A 21,792-nucleotide genomic window follows, 5' to 3' on the forward strand; every position below is an offset into this window, starting at 1 on the left:
TGTTATAAGCAACAGAAATGGACTGAAACACCATCCATGGGTTAATCTTCAGAAGTTGGGGTAACAGGTCCATGTTTTACATAAGGATGTGAGCAGGTTGGATATTATGAAGTGTTCTAGCACAGAAAGCAATATTATTAAATAACACAGACTACATACACCCACAATCATTACAAATGTCCACTAGGAAAAACAATGGGTTACAGGACATGATAGTGGATTGGAGGAAAATTAAGCTTATTCCTAGGAAGATTCCTGGAAAGGATGGAAAGAAAGAGGGTCCATGCAAAGGGATTCAGGAAAAACTTTGTGCCAAGTGATAGAACAGCTGTGTTTAGGATCCATAAGCAAATGGGGCTAAACATGTTAGGACTTGTAATAGGACACAAGCTGTACAGCCCTCTGCAATTCTTAGAACATTCAGTGTGGATGGGACTTAGAGATCATCAAGTCCAGCCCTGTCACACTTCAAATGACAGCACTGAGAGCCAGAGTGGCTGATGACAAAGCTGTGGCCACAGATTTAAAGTTAGAACCAAGTCCAGGGTCCAAGTCCCTTCTCCAAGCTCAGTCTTCTTTCTACTGTAGACTATTTAGGATTCCTTAGCTGGCAGTCTTTTGCTAAGGCAGTTCCTCTCTTTCTAATACTGGGGCTTTATACAATGGATACATGATGGTGAAGAGGAAGAGGGACAAGCCCTTCCTTAGTGGTCTTCGTTGGAGGGCAATCTGCTCCTCGGTACCGTCCTCAACCTCTTTTCTAAAACTCCTTGAACCCTGATCCACACATTCCTGAGGACCCCCAGCACTGTGTCATTCCTCAGAGTATATATAAAAGGGTTAAGGAATGGAGTCACCACACTGCTTAGTACTGAAGGGATCTTGTTGATCTCCAGATACTCCTTCTGGGAGGGAGTCACATAGATAAACACAGTGATGCCACTAGAAATGATGACTATGGTCAGGTGGGAAGCACAGGTATTAAAGGCCTTCTTCCTTCCACTTGCAGAAGGGATATGCACTATCGTCAAGATGATGTACGTATAGGAATAAGCCACAAGAACTATGCAGCAGAGGATAACCGTGGATGAAAGCATAAAATCCATCAGCTCAGTGGCAGTGGTGTCTGCACAGGCCAGGGCCAGCAAGGGCCCACTGTCACAGAAGAAGTGCTTAATGATGTTGGAGCCACAGAAGGGCAGCTGGGAAATGAGGATGGTTGGAAAGAGCACAGATAGGAAGCCTCCCACCCAAGAGAACACAACAGTCCCAATGCATACAGAAGGTCTCATGATGGTGGGGTACTGCAGCAGGTAGCAGATGGCAGTATAGCGATCATACGACATGACTGTCAGCAGCAGAAACTCTACCGTGCCCAGGAAGAAGTAGAAATAACACTGGGTGATACACCCAGCAAAGGAGATGGTTTTATCCCCAGATCCTAAGTTGGCCAACACTTTCGGAGAAATGACTGAGGTGAAGAGGATGTCCAAGACAGAGAGGTTGCACAGGAAGAAGTACATGGGGGTGTGGAGGCGGGAGTAGAACAGCACAATGGAGATGATGAGCAGGTCCCCAGGAGAGTCAGCAGGAACGTGGGCAGCAGGAGCACCAGGAACAGCAGCTCCAATGCCCTGCCGACGGGAAATCCCAGCAAAATAAACTCAGTTACCATTGCGGTCTGATTCTCCATGGCCTGGTGAACCGGGCTCATTTCCTCTAATAGAACAAAAGGAGACAATACTTAGGAGAGTATTCAGTGCCTGAAACCCCATGGTTGTTCACTAGAAAAATATGAACATAGAATGTGATTAACCCAAATGAGATGTGTAATCCAAAGTTAACTTGGTTTTAAATTATTTGCCTATCAAATTGAACAGTGATTTTTAAAATAATAATTTCACTGTTAGCAAGGGTTCTCTGAGACCTACACTGTCATATAGTTCATATGAACTTCCTAAAAGATAACTTAGCAATTTGTACCAAAAACCTTAAAATTAAACAAATTCTTAGATTCAGAAATCCTACCTCCCTCCTCAGTAAATAGTTACGGATATGTTTAAAAAATTTTTGTCACAAGAGCATTCACCACAGAATATTGCTTATAATTATAAGAATTTGTCGACAACTTAAATATCCAAAAATGGGAGACAGAATGAGTAAATTACGGTATGCTTAAATAACAACATATCATGCAGCCATTGAAAATTATATCATAATAATATGTAGTGACACAATATTCAAAATTTATTGTTTTTAAGTATTTATCATTTATTATTAAGTATTTAATTATTATTATTGTTATTAACTATTATGTTTTTTAAAAGCAAATTATAACCTAGTAGTAACATTATGATGCCATCTTTGGGCAGAGATGTAAATCAGCAAAGGTCCTGGAATAAGCAAGACATTGCTGAGGAAGAAAAAAAAATGTGGGAGGCCAGTAAGCTCCCTTGCTTATAGCACAGTGGTGGTACACCAGGGTCAAGGGTTTGGATCCCTGTACCAGCCAGCAGGCAAAAAAATAAAAGAAAAAAGTGGGGGAGAAGCCCTGACCCCTGGCATGGCAGAAACACACACACACACACAGAGCAGATATATTCAAAGTCTATAAAACCTAGAAGAATGATAGAGAGAATGAACCTGGGCTTGGTCACCAAATCTGGAAATGGTAAGATGAAGGAGCAAGACTGTTTTAGTCCATTTCTGTTGCTTATAACAAAATACATGGAACTGGGTGATTTATAAAGAAAAACGAAATTTATTGTTTCTATTTTCCGAGGCTGGGAAGTTCAAAGTCCATCTGGTGGTGGTGACAGTGACCCAGGGGTCTCACACTGCAAGACAGTGGAAGCAGAGAGAACAGAGCAGAGAGAAAGACAGACTCTCCTCTTCTTTTAAAGCCCTCAGAACCACTCCCCTGACCACCATTTTTAATCCATTCACTACTGCACGGTCCTACAGTCCAATCACCTCTTCAATGCTCCACCTTTCAATTACCATAATAGGATTTCCCACCCTCTTAACAGTCACAGTGGGGGCCAAGTTTCTAATACACAGAACTTGGGGGACACAATTCATGCTTCAATGAGTTTTGGGGAAACATAATTTAATCCATTACAAAGACTTAACTCATTTAACTCTCAAAATACATCTTTGCAGGAATTGCAACTGTATCCTGTGGAAAATCACTCATCTACATCAGAAATATCAAGAAGTGTAATGAAGGCAAAGATACAGATCTGAGATTATAACAAGAACTGCTACTCTCCAGGCAGCCCCGAAATGCTGAATGTTTGCTCTGCATTCATCTCAACTGGGTTTCCCTCGTACCATCTCTACAGCTCATGTCTGCTCACCTGGGCTTTCCTGCCACCTAGGATCTTCCATAGTAATTATCTTGGTCAAAAAGCCACAGTGAGCTCCACATTAGACCAGCAGTGTTTGACAAGCATAGTAAACCCTTTCCAATTCATCTAGATTTCTGCTGTAGCTGTGACCTCTTACCTGATGAGCATGCACATGTTGTAGATGGCTGGAAAGTATCCGCTGGATGTTTCACACTGCTCAGGAAGTTACAGGGGATGGCACCCATTCCAGCACTGAGAGGTCTAAAGATCCTCTGGCCCTAACACTGAATGGGTGGGGAAGTAACCTTCAGTTTAGCTGGGCCATCTATGGACCGCTAGAGCCTTCCATACTGTCTGCCCAGCTGGGGAGAAAGAGCGAGCAGCCCCCACTAAGCTCCTGGATGGTGCTTTGTTCCCCTCTCCTGCTACCACCTTCCCTGCCCCCTCTCAAGTCCTCTGCTCAGCCCAGTCTTAGTCACTGCACCACTACCACCACCCATCATATTTTTTCAGAGACTGGCAGGCCAAGCATCCCAACAACTAAACTTCCTGGAGTTTACTGTAGGACAGTCAAATCCTGTCAAGAGACAGTATAGCTGGTGCACAGAGAAAACTATGGAAAACTTGGATCCAAGTCACCTGGATTCAAGTCTCACCTCTTTCTTTTACCACCCTTGAGACTGAACAAATTGCCTCACCTTTCTGGACATCTGCACAAGAATCCTCACATGACAAGCAGGGATAATGCTTTTTCCCCATCTTTCTCACACCCTGGCTGAGAGTCACAAAATAGAAAACAAGATAATTTATATGAAGTGCCTTAGGAAATCATAAGCCACCATATCAGATGTTGCCATTGTTTCCAGATGCTCTGCTATTCTGTAATTTTAGCAAAAACCAAATCCTGTCTTCCCTGTTCCTACTGAGATATTGATCATCCCACCCTAAGGACACTGTTGTGTCTGACCCTGGGATACATGTTGTCAGGCCACAGTTCTGCCTGGATCAATTGTTCTCTCCTTGGACAATATATCCAGTTGGCTACAGAATGAAGACAAAGTGAAGATGCTTCTCTACATGGGAATTCTGCTTGCCCAGGATTCCTAGAAATGAAGAAACCACCCCCTGTCCTCCACCATCTGCATTCTACAGAGGGATCAGTAATCTTGGGGGGAGGAGCGTTTCAGGAATACTCACACTGGCCTAAATAAGGCAGACAGGGGCTGCCCCCAGCATATCCTGCCCACTCGGCAGCCATGGGCTTGGGCGCTGTCACACTGCGGCTTTTACTGCTGCATACAGACTCTGCACTGTCAAGGCTGAAGGGGGCAATACTATGGAAGGGTTCAGCGTTTGGGTCCCATGTTCAGACACCACCAGAGTGGGGCGAGGCAGGATTAGCTCAGGAGATAGCGCACACTTTGTGAGAAGGTTCCAATCATGGGGGAGTCCTCGGGGGCACAATTTACAAAGGTGTCCCTGAACACCAAGCCTGATCCCAATGCCCCTGAGGCCCACTTAGGAAAGGATACAAAGCCAAACATGTCTGCACGAGCAAGAACTGGAGTCAGAACACTAGCCAGGATCAATACTGCTGGACCTATCTCAGAGAGTCTCACAATACACAGTCCTCCATCCACCCCCCTCTACAGTTCCACCATGACAATTCTGTCCACCTCTATCACTCCGTGCTATCTAGGACCTCCTCTTCAACATCCTAAAGGACTGCTATCACTTTTCCCAAGCTTCAGTGATATTCCACTATCCAAAAGAAAAAACTCCAAGCTGCTTAGCCCGGAGCTCCACAGACCCAATCCCTAGTCTTTCCCTGAACTACCTCTCAGCCTCAGCGCCCACCTTACACATCTTTTACTCCAATCCAACCACTCAGTTCTCTCTGCCCCAAACTGGCCTTGTGCTTTCTTACTTTACACTTGTGCCCTGACATGTCCTACCATTGGGAACATCTTCTCTACCCATCTAATCTCTAGGGCCTAGTTCTTGTCCCACCTGCTCAAACCTAAGCCAGGTTCTCCCTCTCTAGGACATATTTTTCTTGCATTTGGAATCAGGAATCCACAGTGTAGAACTTGAGTGTTTTCAACCTTTTTTACTTAAATAAAACACATATACAAAAAAGCACACAAATAATAAGCTCAATAAATTATAATAAAGTGAACACATTTGTGTAGCCATCACCCAGGTCAAGAGGTAAAATAGTGTTAGCACCACAGAAGTCCTTTCCAAGCCCCCTCCCTCCATCCCAAAGGTAACCATTATCCTGAGTTAGCTTCACCTGCTTTTGAAATTCATATAAATGGAATCATATAGCATGTATTGCTCCATATCTGGCATCTTTTGCTCAGCCTTACATTTGTGAGATTCTACAACACAGTGGTGTGTGACTCATTTTCATTGCCATATATTCCATCATTTCACCTGTGTTTATTTTGCCTCTGGTCAGATTTTTAAGCTCCTTGGGCATAGAGACTTGTCCTTAAATTACTTTGGAATCCCCACAATGCCTAATCGAAAAAGCAAACTTGCTTAGTATGTATGGATTTTAGTCCAAAAAATTTTTATTTCAACCTACACATCATATATCTCCATAAATAGGCAATAAAATCTAATAATTTTGACAGTTTCTTTTTCTCCCATTTCATAGCCAATCCATTAGCAAATCCCATTTCATCGCCAATCCATTAGCAAATCCTGTTGGTTCTACCTTCTAAATATACCCCAAATTCAACCACCTAGACCATCCCCATTACTTTAGGTCAAGTCACCAACAAACAATGTAGAATACTTAATGAAGTAAAAAGAGTGTCACAAAATAGTATAAATGGTATCATCTCTTTTTATTTTTCTTATTTTAAAATTTTTTTATATTTATGTAATATTTTATTTACTGATCTCTCTGAAACAAACTTTATACAACTGGTGGAACTTTCCATGCTAAAATGTTGCTCAATATGACAAATTTCTACAAAATATATTTTAATATACTGCTTTCATTTCACTCTTGAGGAATCAGCATGTGAACATTACATTTAGGTAGTAAAATTGAGGTTACACATATATGATAAATATCAAATAATCTCATACTTCTGGTTTACTGGAAAACATAACAGTTGTGACAGTCATGCTTAACACCTTGGTTAAGGAAAGAAGAAAATGGGCAGGGGTGTCATAGAGGTATGCAAAGATTTAACAGTTCGAATAATCCTTAGCCATTCTGAAAAACTATAGATGGGAAAAATGTAGTAAATATTTTTGTAATGTGGTGGTTTTAGTCCTTTACAGTGATCATCATTCCATTCATGCATTCAAATAACTGCTGTTGTTTTTGATCACTGAAAACGAGATTCAAAGTTAAGTTATTGCTCAACAAGCTGATGATACTACAAATCCCTTACATTCAAAAACACAGTTTAAATCTGTGAAGTTTAAGGTAAAGTGCATTTGTTATTCATAATTACTTTTAGATATAATTGAAACTATACTACTATACATAATCAGATATACTATTGTGTATGGTTAATTCCAGTTACCATATTTTATATTTATTGGACATCAACAGCACAAATTTTATGCTCCAAAAGAAATATGCCAATCCAGCAAAGTGGTTACATTTAATTTTCTTTTAAAGACAGAGGAACTAAATTTAAGGAAGAACTGGCTTTTCTTGATAACTCATTTTCAAGTTACTGATAGAAATTTACCAGAGAAATAATTACATATTTTGCCCAACATTAAATAATCTGCAAAAACTTTCCAAGATAGACGCATTTCTTGTTCAATTTCCAAAAATAAAGGCTTTCTAAATACAAGCATTTACACTTCTAGCTCCCTAAAGTAAACATTCAAAAGAAAGTACAAAATATGATCTCTCAGCTTTTGAATAGTCCCCTTCGTTACATAAAGTATTTCCTCTGTCCCAATACTTTCCCAAATTCAAAAGATACTTATTTCCTAACAACATGACAGAGTCTTCATTTCAAGCCATTCAGTCCATTTCCATGGCAACACTATGGGATTCCTTGGCTACCATAAATTGCATTAGTTGACAGTGGAATGTCTCAATCTTCTTTATATCTTGAACTTGATCTTTTCTATACACCAAACAAACTAAATCATTTGTTACTTTAATATACAAACTCCCATCAGAATGCCTGTATTTGAGAACCACACATGCCTTCGTAGGGTGGGAGAGGTGGAGCTCCTCCCAGGCATCTTGGCCCCAGGTGGAAGGGGAGAGAGAGGCAAGGTCACCAGACGGGTGCAGCATGACCTAGCCCACCTACCTACCTGCCTCCCATGGCCACTGACCTCCTTTTTATTTTTTTAAGACACACATTAACACATAGATAAAATAATGTAAGCATATAAACCAAAACATTAATCATAATTACTTCTGTGTGCTGGGATCTATTCTTTTTGATTGTCCATATTTTTATATGATTGTGGTAGCTATGTCTATCATCGTGTTTCGCCACAGTCCTTACTGAATCATCCCCCACCCAGAGACCTAACTGTAGCCTTCTTACCATATGAGTTGACCACCCACCTGATAAGTTTGGCAAACAACCTAGAAGAATCCAAAACAAAAACTGTGATGAACATAGCAGATTATCTCAAGAAATTGAAGTAAGAAGCACAGAGACTGTGGTAGACACCTGCTGTTTTAAACATTCTTTCTTATTTTCTTCCAATAACTGTTGCCCCCACTCCTTTTTGGGAAACAGCTCCTTCCCCATTACACAAACCATGTGGCTCTAGTGGGACCATAAGTCACAATATAAAGCCACAGTTAAGAAAGGGAACATGATAAATCATAGTATCTATCACCCAACCACAGTGACTGATCCAAAGAGTGGCTGTCAAACCCAAGCCCGGCCAAGAGTCCCTCCTTTAGAATCTGTATGCCAAAGCAAAGTTAGGAAAATCTCCTGCTCCTCTGTGCTCAAAAGTTATGATGATGTAACCCTGAGCTGCCAGTAGCCATGCCCAGCCTCATCCTTCTACTACTGTGTGGAGAAAGCCCTTCTGCTGTTGGGAATCCTGAGGATCACATGCAAATGGAAATTGAGTCAAGAGATAGAGACAGCATTTGGACATTATCTGTGTCTGACTGCATCAGTCACGCCTGAGACCTGCCAATATTATCCTTCCTGATTATACCAGCCAATAAATTCCCTGTTTTGCTTAAATTCATTTGAATGATGGTTTTCTCCTGCCCTAACAAACACAGAGACTAATTAGTAAGATGCTGGTGGGTACTTTTCTGAAAAGTTGTGTAGAGTTGGGGCTGGAGTTGGTGCCATAGCAAACTAAAGTGATACCCAAGCTGAAGTCGTAGGGAACCAAAGAAACCATCAGTAATAAAGAGAACCAGTTTTAAAGAGAAATACAGGAGTTGCTTAGACTCAGATAGAAGTAATGACTGAGAGAATGTGGTCCTAAGAAGTGGTAGTGGTAGCCCAATCTACTGACCTTCCTGCTCTAAGCCCTGTGTGCTCTCTTCCTGTCCTTAGATGCCTGTGTTACTACCTCTTGTATTCTTTCTACACTTCTACACATATGCACACACACAAAAACCTTCAGCCAACTAGCTTGAGTGGGCCTCTGTTCTTTAAATTCAAAATATCAGTGACTAAGAAAATAATGTTCATATATCACTTTTCTAATGAGAAAGTTATTTTTTAAGCTCCAAAACAAACTCTTACTCTACAGAAATTTATTGAACATCAATGACATTCATAAATTTATAGATGGAGGCACAAATTTGCCATAAAGGTCAATGACCCTAGAACAATTTCTATATGAGAACAATCCTTTCAGAAAGTTTAAGGCTGCCACTCATCCTGCTTTAACTCCAGCCACTGCTACTCCTGCCTTCCTTTACCTGAACATGTTAATGAGTCTGGCAATTGGCTAATTAAATAGGTGACAAGGACAAATATTTTCCAGTCCCAACCAACAATTTTATGATGTAGCAGCAACTCTCATTAGAATGTCACCCACAAGTCAAAAAACAAAAAACAAAAAGCATTAACTTCACTACACAGTTGCTGTTTCACATCCACTACCTCTCCCCTCCCCCACAATTGCATATGATCATAGAACAATAGAATTTTGCAGGTGGAAGCACCTTAGTGCTACCACCTTCTCCTTTCTTTCTTTTTTTTTTTATTTAATTTTTTTAATTGAAACTACAACTTCCTCATTTCACAGATGGAGATATTAAGTCCAACCCATGTAAAATGAATTGCCCAAGGTAACAAAGCTGTTACGAAAGACCTAGCTCTCCTGACTAGAGCAATTTGGAGGAGAACATCACTGAAAACTAATGGTGCAGACACAGGATTTATGGAAGATATGAGATTAAAGTCGAACTTTAGTCTTTCGATAGAAGGCAATGAGCACTGGAATGTAAGTAGAAAGAGCCAGGTACAAGGTCAGGCTACATCTTATCAACTTATATGACTCCCTGAAGGCAGAAACTAGATTTTATTCATCTTGATATTCCCTAAACCCAGTACCAGTACCAGATCAGAGACATGAGAAAGGCTCAATAAATGAGTGAATAAGAAGTAAGTGAGTGAGTGAGTGAGTGAGTAGATATGAAACTAAATACTCTGGAGAAGTTTACATACAGAAGAAAAAAAGGATGGAGCCTCAGTGAAAACATTCAGTTTAAAGGCAGGAGAAGGAGTCACCAGGAACAAGTAGTCAGAAAGCAAACCAACAGAAAGAGAATGGTGCAGGGTTAGCAAGCAGGGGAGGAGAAATCCAAGATGGTAGTGTCAACAGTGCCAAACACTATGAAGAGGTTATGAAGAATGAGAATGAAGAAAAAAATCATTGGGCAATTTTTTAGAAAGGCAAAATGTCTATTGCTAAACAAGACTAGCAGCATATCTTGGCTGGACAAGACTTGGAATTCCAGTGTGGCTGCAGAGAAGAGCCGAAAACATCTATTCCCAGCCTGGTGCCCCTGGCACACCCCCTGAGCATACTCCTCAGGGCATCTGCTTACATAATGCCTTGAATTCTGCAGCAAACAGAGGTGGGAAGTGCCCCCCTTTTAAATTTTAAATTCGTATATGCATTTAAATTTGTAAATGCATGTACAAATTTACATATAAAATGGGGACTCTCCCAGGAGTTAAAAGGGCATGGAATTCTGATCTTCATTTTGATTTGAGGACATGAAAATACATATGCTGTATACAAGTGATCCCAGTCTGAGGTCAGCTTGCAGAAAATGATTACGGAGTCCCTAAGAGGAACTCTTCATAAGGGAGGAAGTCTGAACTGGTGAGATGTGCTCGGCACCAACCCTTCCATAGAGTGTGTCAGCCATCCTGGTGGTGTGAGAGTACCTTGGGCAGATCAGTGAGTGTGTGGGCATGTGAACTGATGGACCTCTTTCAGTTGAAAAGGTTCTAATACTTTAGGACTCAGTTCACTTTACTATAGGGTCCTATTCCTTTCTGAATTTACAGCATGGCTAACAGCAGGCCAGCAGTTTCTGGGTGGCAATGGTAACAGTGATCCCCTGGCTTCTCTCACTGGCAGAGGCCCTTGAGATGACCCAGACCAGCTGTTATGGTAACTCAGTCCCCAGCATCTATCAAACACCCTCCTGGAATCCAGTAGATCCAGAGATGCTCAGTAAATGTAGTGTCCTAGATGACTGACTTCAGAGAATAAATTGATGTTGAAACCACTGCAAAAATTGGTAACAACCTAAGAACCCTCAAATGTCACTTCTCATCTCTTCCCTGGAATCACCGTCAACTCTACATGTCTCAGATCACCAGACTAGGTCCAGACTGGAGGGTTAGGAGAGTGAAGGTCTCACGCTTTTTCACCCTGGCTTTAAATGTCAAGAAGAATAGTGACAGGAATGTAGACTAATAGTGACACTACCAGCCTCAAAGCCCCTCATGGCACAGAGGCCACTGGTGCTTGCACACCCTGGCCTGGTTTCTGCAGAGGCTGCCAGACAAGGGCAGGTTTGCTTCTGCTCTTATCACATAATTAACATTTATTGACACCTCCTATATCACAGGCACTTTTCATAGATGCTGGAAGGCATCAGAAAACAAACCCAGTCCTTGCCCTCCAGGAGTTTATAGTCTGGAGCAGAAAGTCCACAGATGAGCTTCAGGGTGTTCTGGAAAAACGCTTAAATTATATACAAAATAGTGTGTCTGTATAGATTGGGAGGGAGATGGGAAAAGGCAAATTCTCAAATGGCTTTGTGACTCGGAAAAGGTTAAGAGCCACTGATTTGGGACCAACTTTAACCCTCATTTCTAAGGTCTTGGCAAGCACCTCAGCACTACAGCCCCTCTTGGGCGTCTCTAACCTTTTGCAGTGTTCGTGGCTCACCTTCCTCACCAGCTCATGGCAGACTCCTGGCAGTAGAGGAGGAAAGCACCCCTCTTGATTGCCATGGTCTCATGGTTCCTGGGGAGCTCTGTCCCGGGAAGGAAGATGTTATGCAAGGAGTGGCTGCCCCTGCTCTTTTGGATGACTTTGGGCTTTTGACAGCTTTGAGCAATCAAAGGTGCTGAAGGTATCTTGAGTTAACTGGTGCTAGTTCTCAGAAAGAGGCCAGTCATCCCAAGAGGACAGGAACTGGTCTAAGCGATTCACCCTTGGTTTTCTCATGCCTCACATCCTCTTCCCAAAAGGCACTCCTGCATAGAATGCCCTAAATTCCTGCAAAGTGCTGCAAAAAGTGCTCATGTCTCCCCTTCCACCCCTACCCCACAGGCTACTCTGATCCATGACAAAGACCCTGCTGGGTAAGAGATATGTTGCTTCCTCACGTTGATCAAAAAATATTTATTCAGCACCTACTGTATGTCAAGCACTGTTCCAAGCACAGGGATACAGGAATGAATAGGTCAAAGTCCCTGCCCTCATGGAGTCTTCCTTCTAATAAAGAAGACAAACAAATACAAATATGTTAATAAAATATCAGGTAGTGCTACGAATGAAAGTAAAGCAGAGTGAGAAGATAGGAAATACAAGGAGGAGGTCTTTTTACATGAAATGGACAGGAAAAGTTCATCTACAGAGGTGACACTGAGCACAGGCCACAGGAGTGGGGGCCCAAGTCCTGAGATGGGCATGGGTTGGTGCGGTTGAAGAGCAAGAAGGCCACTATGGCTAGAGAAAGGATGAGGAGCAGGCAGAGACTTCTAGAAAAGGGACAGAGAGGAATTATCCTGCAGCTCCCGGAGTGTGGTCCACTCCTGGCCCATCACAGCCACATAGTGCACATGGCTTCTGCCCATGGCCAGCACTCCACTGGCCCAGCCCTTGGAAGGGCCTTGCCTGACATTTTCCCTCACTTCCTCCTCAATGACACTCATTAAACTTTATCCGAAGTTACTATGCTGTGCAGCTGGGGGAAAAATGGCACACTTCCAGTCTTAAAGTTAGAGCAATCAACAGACAAGGGATTTGGAAGTGTCTGGGGCCTCGTTATCACAGTGTTGTCATGAGTCTCAAGAGAAGCCCCAAGACTTCACTCCGGGGAGGGGAAAGCTTCCCTCAGCAGATTGATACTTGGGACTCTAAGTTTCAAAATTCCATAGAAACCAGGAAGCAATCCAAACACACCAGGCCTGTATTAAATGCACATAGAGTCACAGAGTCTCCCCCAAATGGCTTATCCCAAGGCCTTGTTAGGGATGTTACTCCAATAATCCAGCAGGACCCCTGGGACTGCCTATGGTTGAGCTCAGTGAGTCTCACTACCCACAGTTCCACCTTTAGCTCAGGAGGGGAGAACAGGAGAAACTCCCAGGCCATCTCCACACGATGATTCACTTACTCCTTCACTGACAGAACCCAAAAGCAAGGGTCAAAGTCCTCCCACCTAGAAATTTAATATTTTGATGGGGCTAGCAAAGCAGGAAGCTCCTGGGATCCTGGAAACCCCCTCCAAATTGGTGACCAGGAAAATCCAAGAACAAGTAGCTGCTTCTCAGCCCTGAGGTAACTTGGGGTCTGATTAAGGTAGCTAAACTGTTGAAAAATGAGAAGCATGGGGCTTATCAAAGAGGATACAATACAACCACACTAAGTAAAGTAATAGTGAACATTTACTGAACACTTACTATGTGCCATTCCATGCACTTTACACGTGTTATCTCATTTCATTCTCCAAGCAAACTGTATGAGCTAGGCACTCCTATTATAATACCCAATCTACCAAGGAGGAAGTTGAAGCACAGAGATGTTAAGGCACTTGCTTCCAAAATTACATACCTAGATAATGGGAGAGTCAGGATTTAAGTCAAGGTCAGTATCCAAAGCCTGTACCCTGAGGTGTTATTTGTGTGGCACTCTGGAAACTATCCAATAGCCTAAATATTCTCAATATGGCTCTAGATATAGGCAGCACCAACTAATCTTTTGCATAAATTACTTTTCACTGTCATGGAAATTTGCTTGACCAATGTGGAAAATGTAAAGTATTCCAACAATGGGTTTTGATGCAGAAATTTTTTGGCACCCATGCTGTTGATTGCTACATGTAATAGTCTGATCATATTGCTGAATAAATGTGTCTTTTTGAATATGTGCTGTGTATTTAGTCTGCTCTGAAGCCATCCTGGTAAACTGCCCCAACAGTGTGAAGTTAGATTTCTTTCAGGGTGATGCCAGGTTCCATCTGAAATTTATTTACAATCTTCTTGGGTGGAGAAGCCATTATCTTCAGAAACCTTGGTGTAGTTGAACTGACAGTTACTGTTGTGACCTGAAGTTCACCATTACAAGGATCACTCAAGCTAAGTCACAGAATTATTTGATTATAAAAATTACTGTTGGCACATCCTATGCAATATATCTAAATTGAATAATAATACCAAATAAAATCATAGATAGGCATGAAGCTTGTGTATCAACCATTATCATGTGTAATCAATAAACAGTTTAATTCTCATTAAAAAAAAAATTCTTTCTTTTGGAAAATCCCATCCTTTCGTAAGTGTGAGATTGCTATGAACTCTTCATTTCCAGAAAAATAAAGAGCAGGGTTCCATGACCTCCAGGGTCCCTCCCTGCCTTGTGCTCAGAGGTCTGATGGAACTGTACTAGGCAAGATGCAAGGCAGAAGCTAATCCACAGAGGGAACCCGTGGAGGCCAGCAAGTCCACTAAAGGCAGGGACTTGATCTGCATCTCTGCTTGGCACTATTCCACTGTTTTCAGGGCAGCTGGACACCATCTGGCTAACTTTATACAGTCCTGTGAGTTGCAGCCTAGGTCTGTCTGGGGAGTCATTCTGCTGCCTCCTCTCTCCAACCAAAGTGATGGCCCCCTCTGACTAGGTGGCCTTCACCACCGAGTCAGAGAGCATCTGTAGAGCTCTTAAAGACAATGAAGGGCAAGAAGCTGCATGGTCTCCTCCAGAAAGACATTCCTTATTATATCCAAGCTAAATATTTTCCACCACACCCATGAGCATATCTCTTCTCCATGAGGAAAAACAGCAAAGGATAACGACAGTCTGCTTATAACTCAAACAGATCCTGTGTCCCTTCCCACAGCTGACCCCTTCCTTCTTCTATCATTTCTATAGCATTCCTAAATGTCCCTTGTGATTATATAAACAGATCTAATTTTTTTCCAACATTTTATTACAAAGTGTTCAGATGTACAGAAAATCTTAAAGAATAATACAACGAACATTCAAAACCCACCACCTAATTCCATTTTTAAAGTCTTAGTAAGCTAAGGATAGAAGTAATTTCAAATATTCATAAGAAGCCTAATTAATGATTATATTCTGTTGAAATATTAAAATAATTCCAACTATGAAGTCAGAAAAATATAAGCTTCATATTCTTTAATTTGATCTGGGTTAGAAATTGTAACTGAAGACAAAAGCCGTAAGCCTTAGTTAATAATTTACAAAATGCCTTGCAAGAGAGGGCATTGACATAGATGCTTTAAGAAAACAAAGCCCTGAACCGACTATTTTGTATTATTAGGTAGATAAGGAAACAGCAAAAATATTTACATTGTCAGTTATTCAAAATTTTAGTTAAATCTATATTTTTTCTGTATCTTCTGTTTACAAAATTGAGCATTTGTCTACATTAGTCAACTAAAAAGGCCAAAGAGCCTTCCTACAATATTGAAAGATTTTTTTAAAAATTGTTCCAAGCTTGGTACTGGTAACACCCTGGTTCGATTGCTGTATCCTCAAGCTGCCAAAAAATAAAAAAATAAAAAATCATTCCAAAGATAGTTGCCTTGTAATCTTGTACCATGGTTTGAATGTTTGTGTCCCCTTCAAAATTCATGTTGAAATGTAATTCCCAATGCAACAGTATTAAGAGGTGAGTCCTCTAGGAAGTGACTGCATCGTGAGGATGGATCCCTCATGAGTGGGACTAGCGAGTGACTTTATAAAAGGGCTAGGGAAAACTAGCTAGAGTCTTTTTGCCCTTCTGTCCCTTCTGTCATGTGAGGACACAGCCTTTAAGGTGCCATCTTGGAGGCAGAGACCAGACCTCATCCGACAGTGAATCTGCTGGCACCTTGATCTTGGACTTCCCAGCCTAATAAACTCATATAGAGTCTCATACATAATGGGATCTATTTTGGAACCCCCATTCTATTCCACCAATCCAGTTGCTATTTTTATGTCAATACCATCCTGATTTGCTATGTAGCTCTTGACATGTGGGAAGGCAAGCACATCATCGCTACTTTTTCATTTTTCCACAAAAAGTATTCCTTGGCTATTCTGAAGCACTTGCCTTTTATTTAAACTTTGTTTCATATATGCACGCATATACACGCACACACACAGGTTAGTATTCTAATGGTAATTGCATTGGATTTACTTTTGAAAGAATCAACTTTTTTAATATTAAGACTTCCTAAGAACATAGTATGTATTTCCATTTGTTCAGATTTTGTGTAAAATTATTTTCTTGGTAAAAATGTTACCTGTCTTAAACTTCTACATAAGCATTTTATAGTTCTTATTGCTATAGTTCTTGTTGTGAATACACTATTTTTACTCTTTTTCTTATTTCCTTATTAATTTGAATGATAGTTTACTAAGTCTCTTGAGTTTTGTACAATCATATTACCAGCTTGAATAAATGTATTTATCTCTTTTTTTCCAGTGACTCCACCAGCTATTTAATTTTGTGTTATTGTATCTGCTAGAAAGTCTACAAGATAATGTCAAATAACAATGTTGATAGCAAGCATCTTTACCTGGTTCCTAATTTTAATTAAAACCACATTTCAATTAGTTTTACTATATGTTTGGTAATTGATTTTTGTTATATTTAAGAAGTTCTGCCTCTATCCCTATTTTTGTAGTTTTAAAATTAAGAATGGCTGCCAAATTTTATCAAATGACTTTTCAGCATCTATTGATATGATCATATTATTTTTAATTTAATTTGTAATTGTTCATAGTTTACACTGATAGATTTTCTGATGCTGAACACTCTTATGTTCTTGAAAAAAACTTTTTACATCAGGATTTATTATCCTTTTGTTAAATACTACATTTTATTGCTAGTATTTAATTTAGAATTTTTTCTCATGTTCTAAAGCAAGACTGGCATGTGTCTGTTTTATTTTCAGGTTTTAGGTTATGTTATGTTTAGTTATGTTGGTATCACAAAATGAAATCAGAGATTTCTATCTTTTTCTGTGATAGAGAATAGGTTGAATAGTTTTAATTGAAATTATCTGGTCTTGAAAGATTAGACATAATATAGCTGTGAATCCATCTGGTTATGTCCTTTTCCACTGTTAAATCTTTAATCATCTTTTCGGTCTCTACCATTTAGTTGGTCTATTCAGGATGCAACATTTTTTTTTAGCATATTCATTATTACAAATCATGATTTTTCTTTATGCCTTTACCCAACCTATCCCTCCCCAAATTCCCTCCTTTCCTCCCCAACAGGCTGCAACATCTTGATATCCATTACTCATCATTTATATTTTGCAAGAAAAACTTCCCTTTTTAAATAAAGTAGGTTTTTTTGCCACAGCATTCCATGTAACCTCTTATAATTATTTCACTTTTTCTTAAATCTGTAGATATGTCTCATTTCTGATTCCTAGTCTCAAATAAAGGGTTCTTACAAATTAAAACAAAATATTTTTCAGCAAGGTGAATACTACAGTAAAAATAGGCAATGGTCAAGCATGAGTACTTGACATAGAAAAGAAACGTAAGTGGTCAATAAATGAATTAAAGATATTTAATCTCACTGGCTATACTATAAATGTCAATCAATGCTGCCCATACATACCATGTTGTAGGAGAAACTATGCACCCACAACCCCCCCGAAGCCGAGACAAACATGTAAGCAAAAGGCGAGAAACAGAGTAATAGCTGCCCTTAGACTAAAGCTGGGGAGACCTGTTCTCTAAAGAATGGATGCTGTGCCTAAAAAGAGTTCCTAGGGAGGATATTGAGTCTTTGTGAAATAAAATGCTGGAGAAGGAATTCCAGCAAAATGAAAAGGGAACCACAAAAGAGCACACACAGGATACAAGAAACACAACGGCAGCTGAGTATAACCTATAAGAAGTGAAAGAAGCTGCAAAGTAGTGGAGGGGAATCCACTGCACCCAGAGGCAGATTTACTATGAAGCTAGTAAAGCTAAAGCTTCAGGGCCCCTCACTCACTCAAGCCCTTCTAAAGGCCAATTGATGAACCCTACCAGTGTTGTATTTCTAATTTTATATTTTTCTCTCTCAAAGAAGACCCACCAAATTGTGCAAGACTCAAGACCCACATCCATTCTTGCTTAGACCTTTACATTTGGAAGATTTTCCTTCAAGCAACAAAGTTTTAAATGACACAAACTACATTTCTTTCCTTCTGTCCAAACTACAATGATATTTACCCAATAATATGATAAATAATGTTTATTAATTTTCCACTTCTAATATTGGCCTATAGGCAAGATACAAAGACTTTTTTATTGAAACATAATTGATTGTACATATCTGTGGGGTACAGTGTTCAATCTCAATACCTACATATAATATGTGATGCTCGAATCAGGATAATTACTGTATTTATCATAACACAATATAAACGGTTTTTGTGGCCCTTTAAAAATTTCTTGCTAAGCTCCCTTTTCCCCTTCCCCTGTCCCAGCTCTGGTGGCCTCAGTTCTGTTCCCTCCTTTTGAAAGTTCAAGTAATTACTGTGACTGTCATATCTTTCTTTCTTTCTTTTCATTTATTTGTCTATTTTTTTAGCTCCCACTTATGGGTAAGGACATGCACTATTTCTCTTTCTGTGCCTGGCTTATTTCACTTATAATTTTGTCTAAGGTCATCCATGTTGCTGCGAATGGCAGTATTTCATTCTTTTTTATGGCAGAGTAGTATTCCACTGAGTATATATACCACATTTTCTATATCTGTTGATGGACGTTTATGTTAGTTCCAACTCTTATCTATTATAAATAGACCTGCAATAAACATGGAAGAGCAGGTATCCCTTTGACATAATAATTTCCATTCCTTTAAATATACAGCCAGCAGTGGGATTGCTGGATTGTATGTCAGTTCTATCTGCAGTTGCGTGAGGAACATACATACTGTTTTCCAAAATTGCTGCACCAATTTACAGTCCCACCAACACTGTAAGGGGATTCTCCTTTCTCTGCATCTTCACCAGCATTTGTTACTCTCTTTTTGATAATGGCCAGTCTAACTGTAGTGAGATGATATCTCAGAGTGGTTTTGATTTGCATTTCCCCGATGTTTGGTGATGCTGAGCAGTTTCTCATGTGTCTGTTGACCATCTGTATATTTTCTTTTGAGAAATGCCTATTGAGTGCCTTTGCCCATTTTTTAATTGGGTTACTTGGTTTTTCACTGTTAAGTTGTTTGAGCTCCTTGTATATTCTGGATATTAATCCCTTGTCAGATGCGTAATTTGTAAATATTTTCTCCTGTTCTGTAAGTTGTCTTTTCACTCTGTTAATTGTTTCCTTTGCTGTGCATAAGCTTTTCAGTTTGACATAATCCCATTTGTTTATTTTTCCTTTTGTTGCCTGTGCTTTGAGGGTCTTATAAAGTCTTTGCCTAGTTCTATATCCTGTAATGTTTCCCCTATGTTTTCTTTTAGGAGTTTTAGTGTTTCTTGTCTTATATTTAAATATTTAATCCACTTTGAGTTGATTTTGGTATATGGTGAGAAGTATGGGTCTAGTTTCATTCTTCTACATATGGATCTCCAGTTTATCCAGCACCATTTGTTGAAGAGGCAGTCTTTTCCCCAATGCTTGTTCTTGGTGCCTTTGTCAAAGATTAACTAGCTGTAAGTGTGTAGGTTGATATCTGGGTTCTCTATTTTGTTCCATTGGTCCAAGTGACTATTTTCATGGTGGTACCATGCTGTTTCAGTTACTATAGCTTTGCAGTATAATTTGAAGTCAAGTAGTGTAATGCCTCTGGCTCTTTCTTTTTTCTTTTGCTCAAGATTGCTTTGGTTATTTGGACTACTTTGTTGTTCCATATGAATGTTAGCATGGTTTTTTCCATTTCTGTGAAGAATGTCATTGGTATTTTGATGGGGATAGCATTGAATCTGTAGATTGCTCTGGGTAGTGTGGACGTTTTCACAATGTTAATTCTTCCAATCCATGAATACAGAAGTCTATGTTCTTGTGTCTTCTTTAATTTCTCTCAGCAGTGATTTGTAGTTCTCATTGTAGAGATCTTTCACCTGCATGGTTAAATTGATTCCTAGGCATTTAATTTTTTGATGACTACTGTAAATGGGCTTGCTTTCTTGATTTCTTTTTCTGCTAGTTCATTTTAGGAGTATGCAAATGCTACTGATTTTTCTTGTTGATTTTGTATCCTGCAACTTTACTGAAATTGCTTGTCAGTTCTAAGTTTTCTTGTACTGTTTTTAGATTTTTCTATATATAGGATCACATCATCGGCAAACAGGGACAATTTGACTTTGTCTTTTCCAGTATGGATGCCATTTATTTCTTCCTCTTGCCTGATTGCTCTGGCAAGTACTTCCAATCCTATGTTAAACAGGAGTGGTGAGAGTGAGTATCCTTGTCTTGTCCCCATCCTAAAGGATGATATTGGCAGTGGGTTCATCATATATGGCTTTTATTGTGCTGAGATTCCTTCATCTATACCTAATTTGCTAAGAGTCTTTATCATGAAGTGATGTTGAATTCTGTCAAATGTTTTTTCTGCATCTATTGAGATAATCATATGGTTTTTTTTCTTGATTTTGTTGATGTGGTGTATCACATTTATTGACTTACACTTGATGAACTTACCCTTGCATCCTTGGGATGAATTCCACTTGATCATGGTGTATAATTTTTTTGATATGTTGCTGTATTCTACTGCTAATATTTTGTTGAAGATTTATGTGTCTATGTTCATCAAAGATATTGGCCTGTGGTTTTCTTTTTTTGTTGTATCTTTGTCTGGCATTGGTATCAGGGTGATGCTGGCCTCATAGAATGAGTTTAGGAGAATGGCATCAGTTTCAATTTTTTGGAATAGTTTGAAGAGAATTGGTATTAACTCCTCCTTAAAGGTTTGGTAAGATTCAGCAGTAAAGTCACCCAGTCCTGGGCTTTTCTTTGTTGAGAGACTGCTGATTACTGCTACAATCTCATTGCTTATTATATTGGTCTGTTCAGGTTTTCTGTCTTCTTGGTTCAGTCTTGGTAGTGCATGTGTCAAAAATTTTATCCATTTCCTCCAGGTTTTCAAATTTGTTGGCAAATAGTTGTTTATAATGATTCTTTGTATTTCTGTGGAATCACCTGTCTCCTTTTTCATTTCTGATTTTTGTCATTTATGTCTTCTCTCTTGTTATTTTGTTTGTTTGTTTGGTTGGTTGGTTGGTTGGTTGGTTGGTCAGTTGGGGTGTGGGTTTTTGGGATTTTTTGTTGATGTTGTTGTTCTTAGCCTAGCTAATGGTTTGTCTATTTTGTTTATCTTCTCAAAAAAAACAGCTTTTCGTCTCATTGATCTTTTGTATCATTTTGAGGGTCTCTATTTCATTTAGTTCTGCTCTGATCTTAATTATTTCTTTCCATCTACTAATTTTGGGACTGGAATGTTCTTGTTTATCTAATTCTTTGAAGTGTAATGTTAGGTTGTTTATTTGAGATCTTTGTATTTTTTTGATGTGAGCATGTATTGCAATAAACTTCCCTCTTTGTACCACATTTGCAGTTATCCCACAGGTTTGGGTATGATGTGCCTTCATTTTAAATAGTTTCAAGAAATTTTGTAATTTCCTGTTTAATTTCTTCTTGGACCCATGGGTCATTCAGGAGCATGTTGTTTAATTTCCATGTGCTTGTACAGTTTCCAGAGTTTCACTTGTTATTGATTTCTACTTTTAATGCATTTTGGTCT

General features: G+C 39.6%; 1 protein-coding gene across 1 annotated transcript; it reads right to left on the bottom strand.

Moving 5' to 3' along the window:
• Positions 1–641: 641 nt before the first annotated feature.
• LOC134372703 (olfactory receptor 6J1) lies at positions 642–1,693 on the bottom strand. The gene is given in 2 exon segments (XM_063090097.1): positions 642–1,573; positions 1,576–1,693. Coding segments are annotated over 2 exon segments (1,050 nt in total).
• Positions 1,694–21,792: the final 20,099 nt, after the last annotated feature.

This window comes from Cynocephalus volans, chromosome 3 (genome assembly GCF_027409185.1).
Source record: "Cynocephalus volans isolate mCynVol1 chromosome 3, mCynVol1.pri, whole genome shotgun sequence".
NCBI lineage: Eukaryota > Metazoa > Chordata > Mammalia > Dermoptera > Cynocephalidae > Cynocephalus > Cynocephalus volans.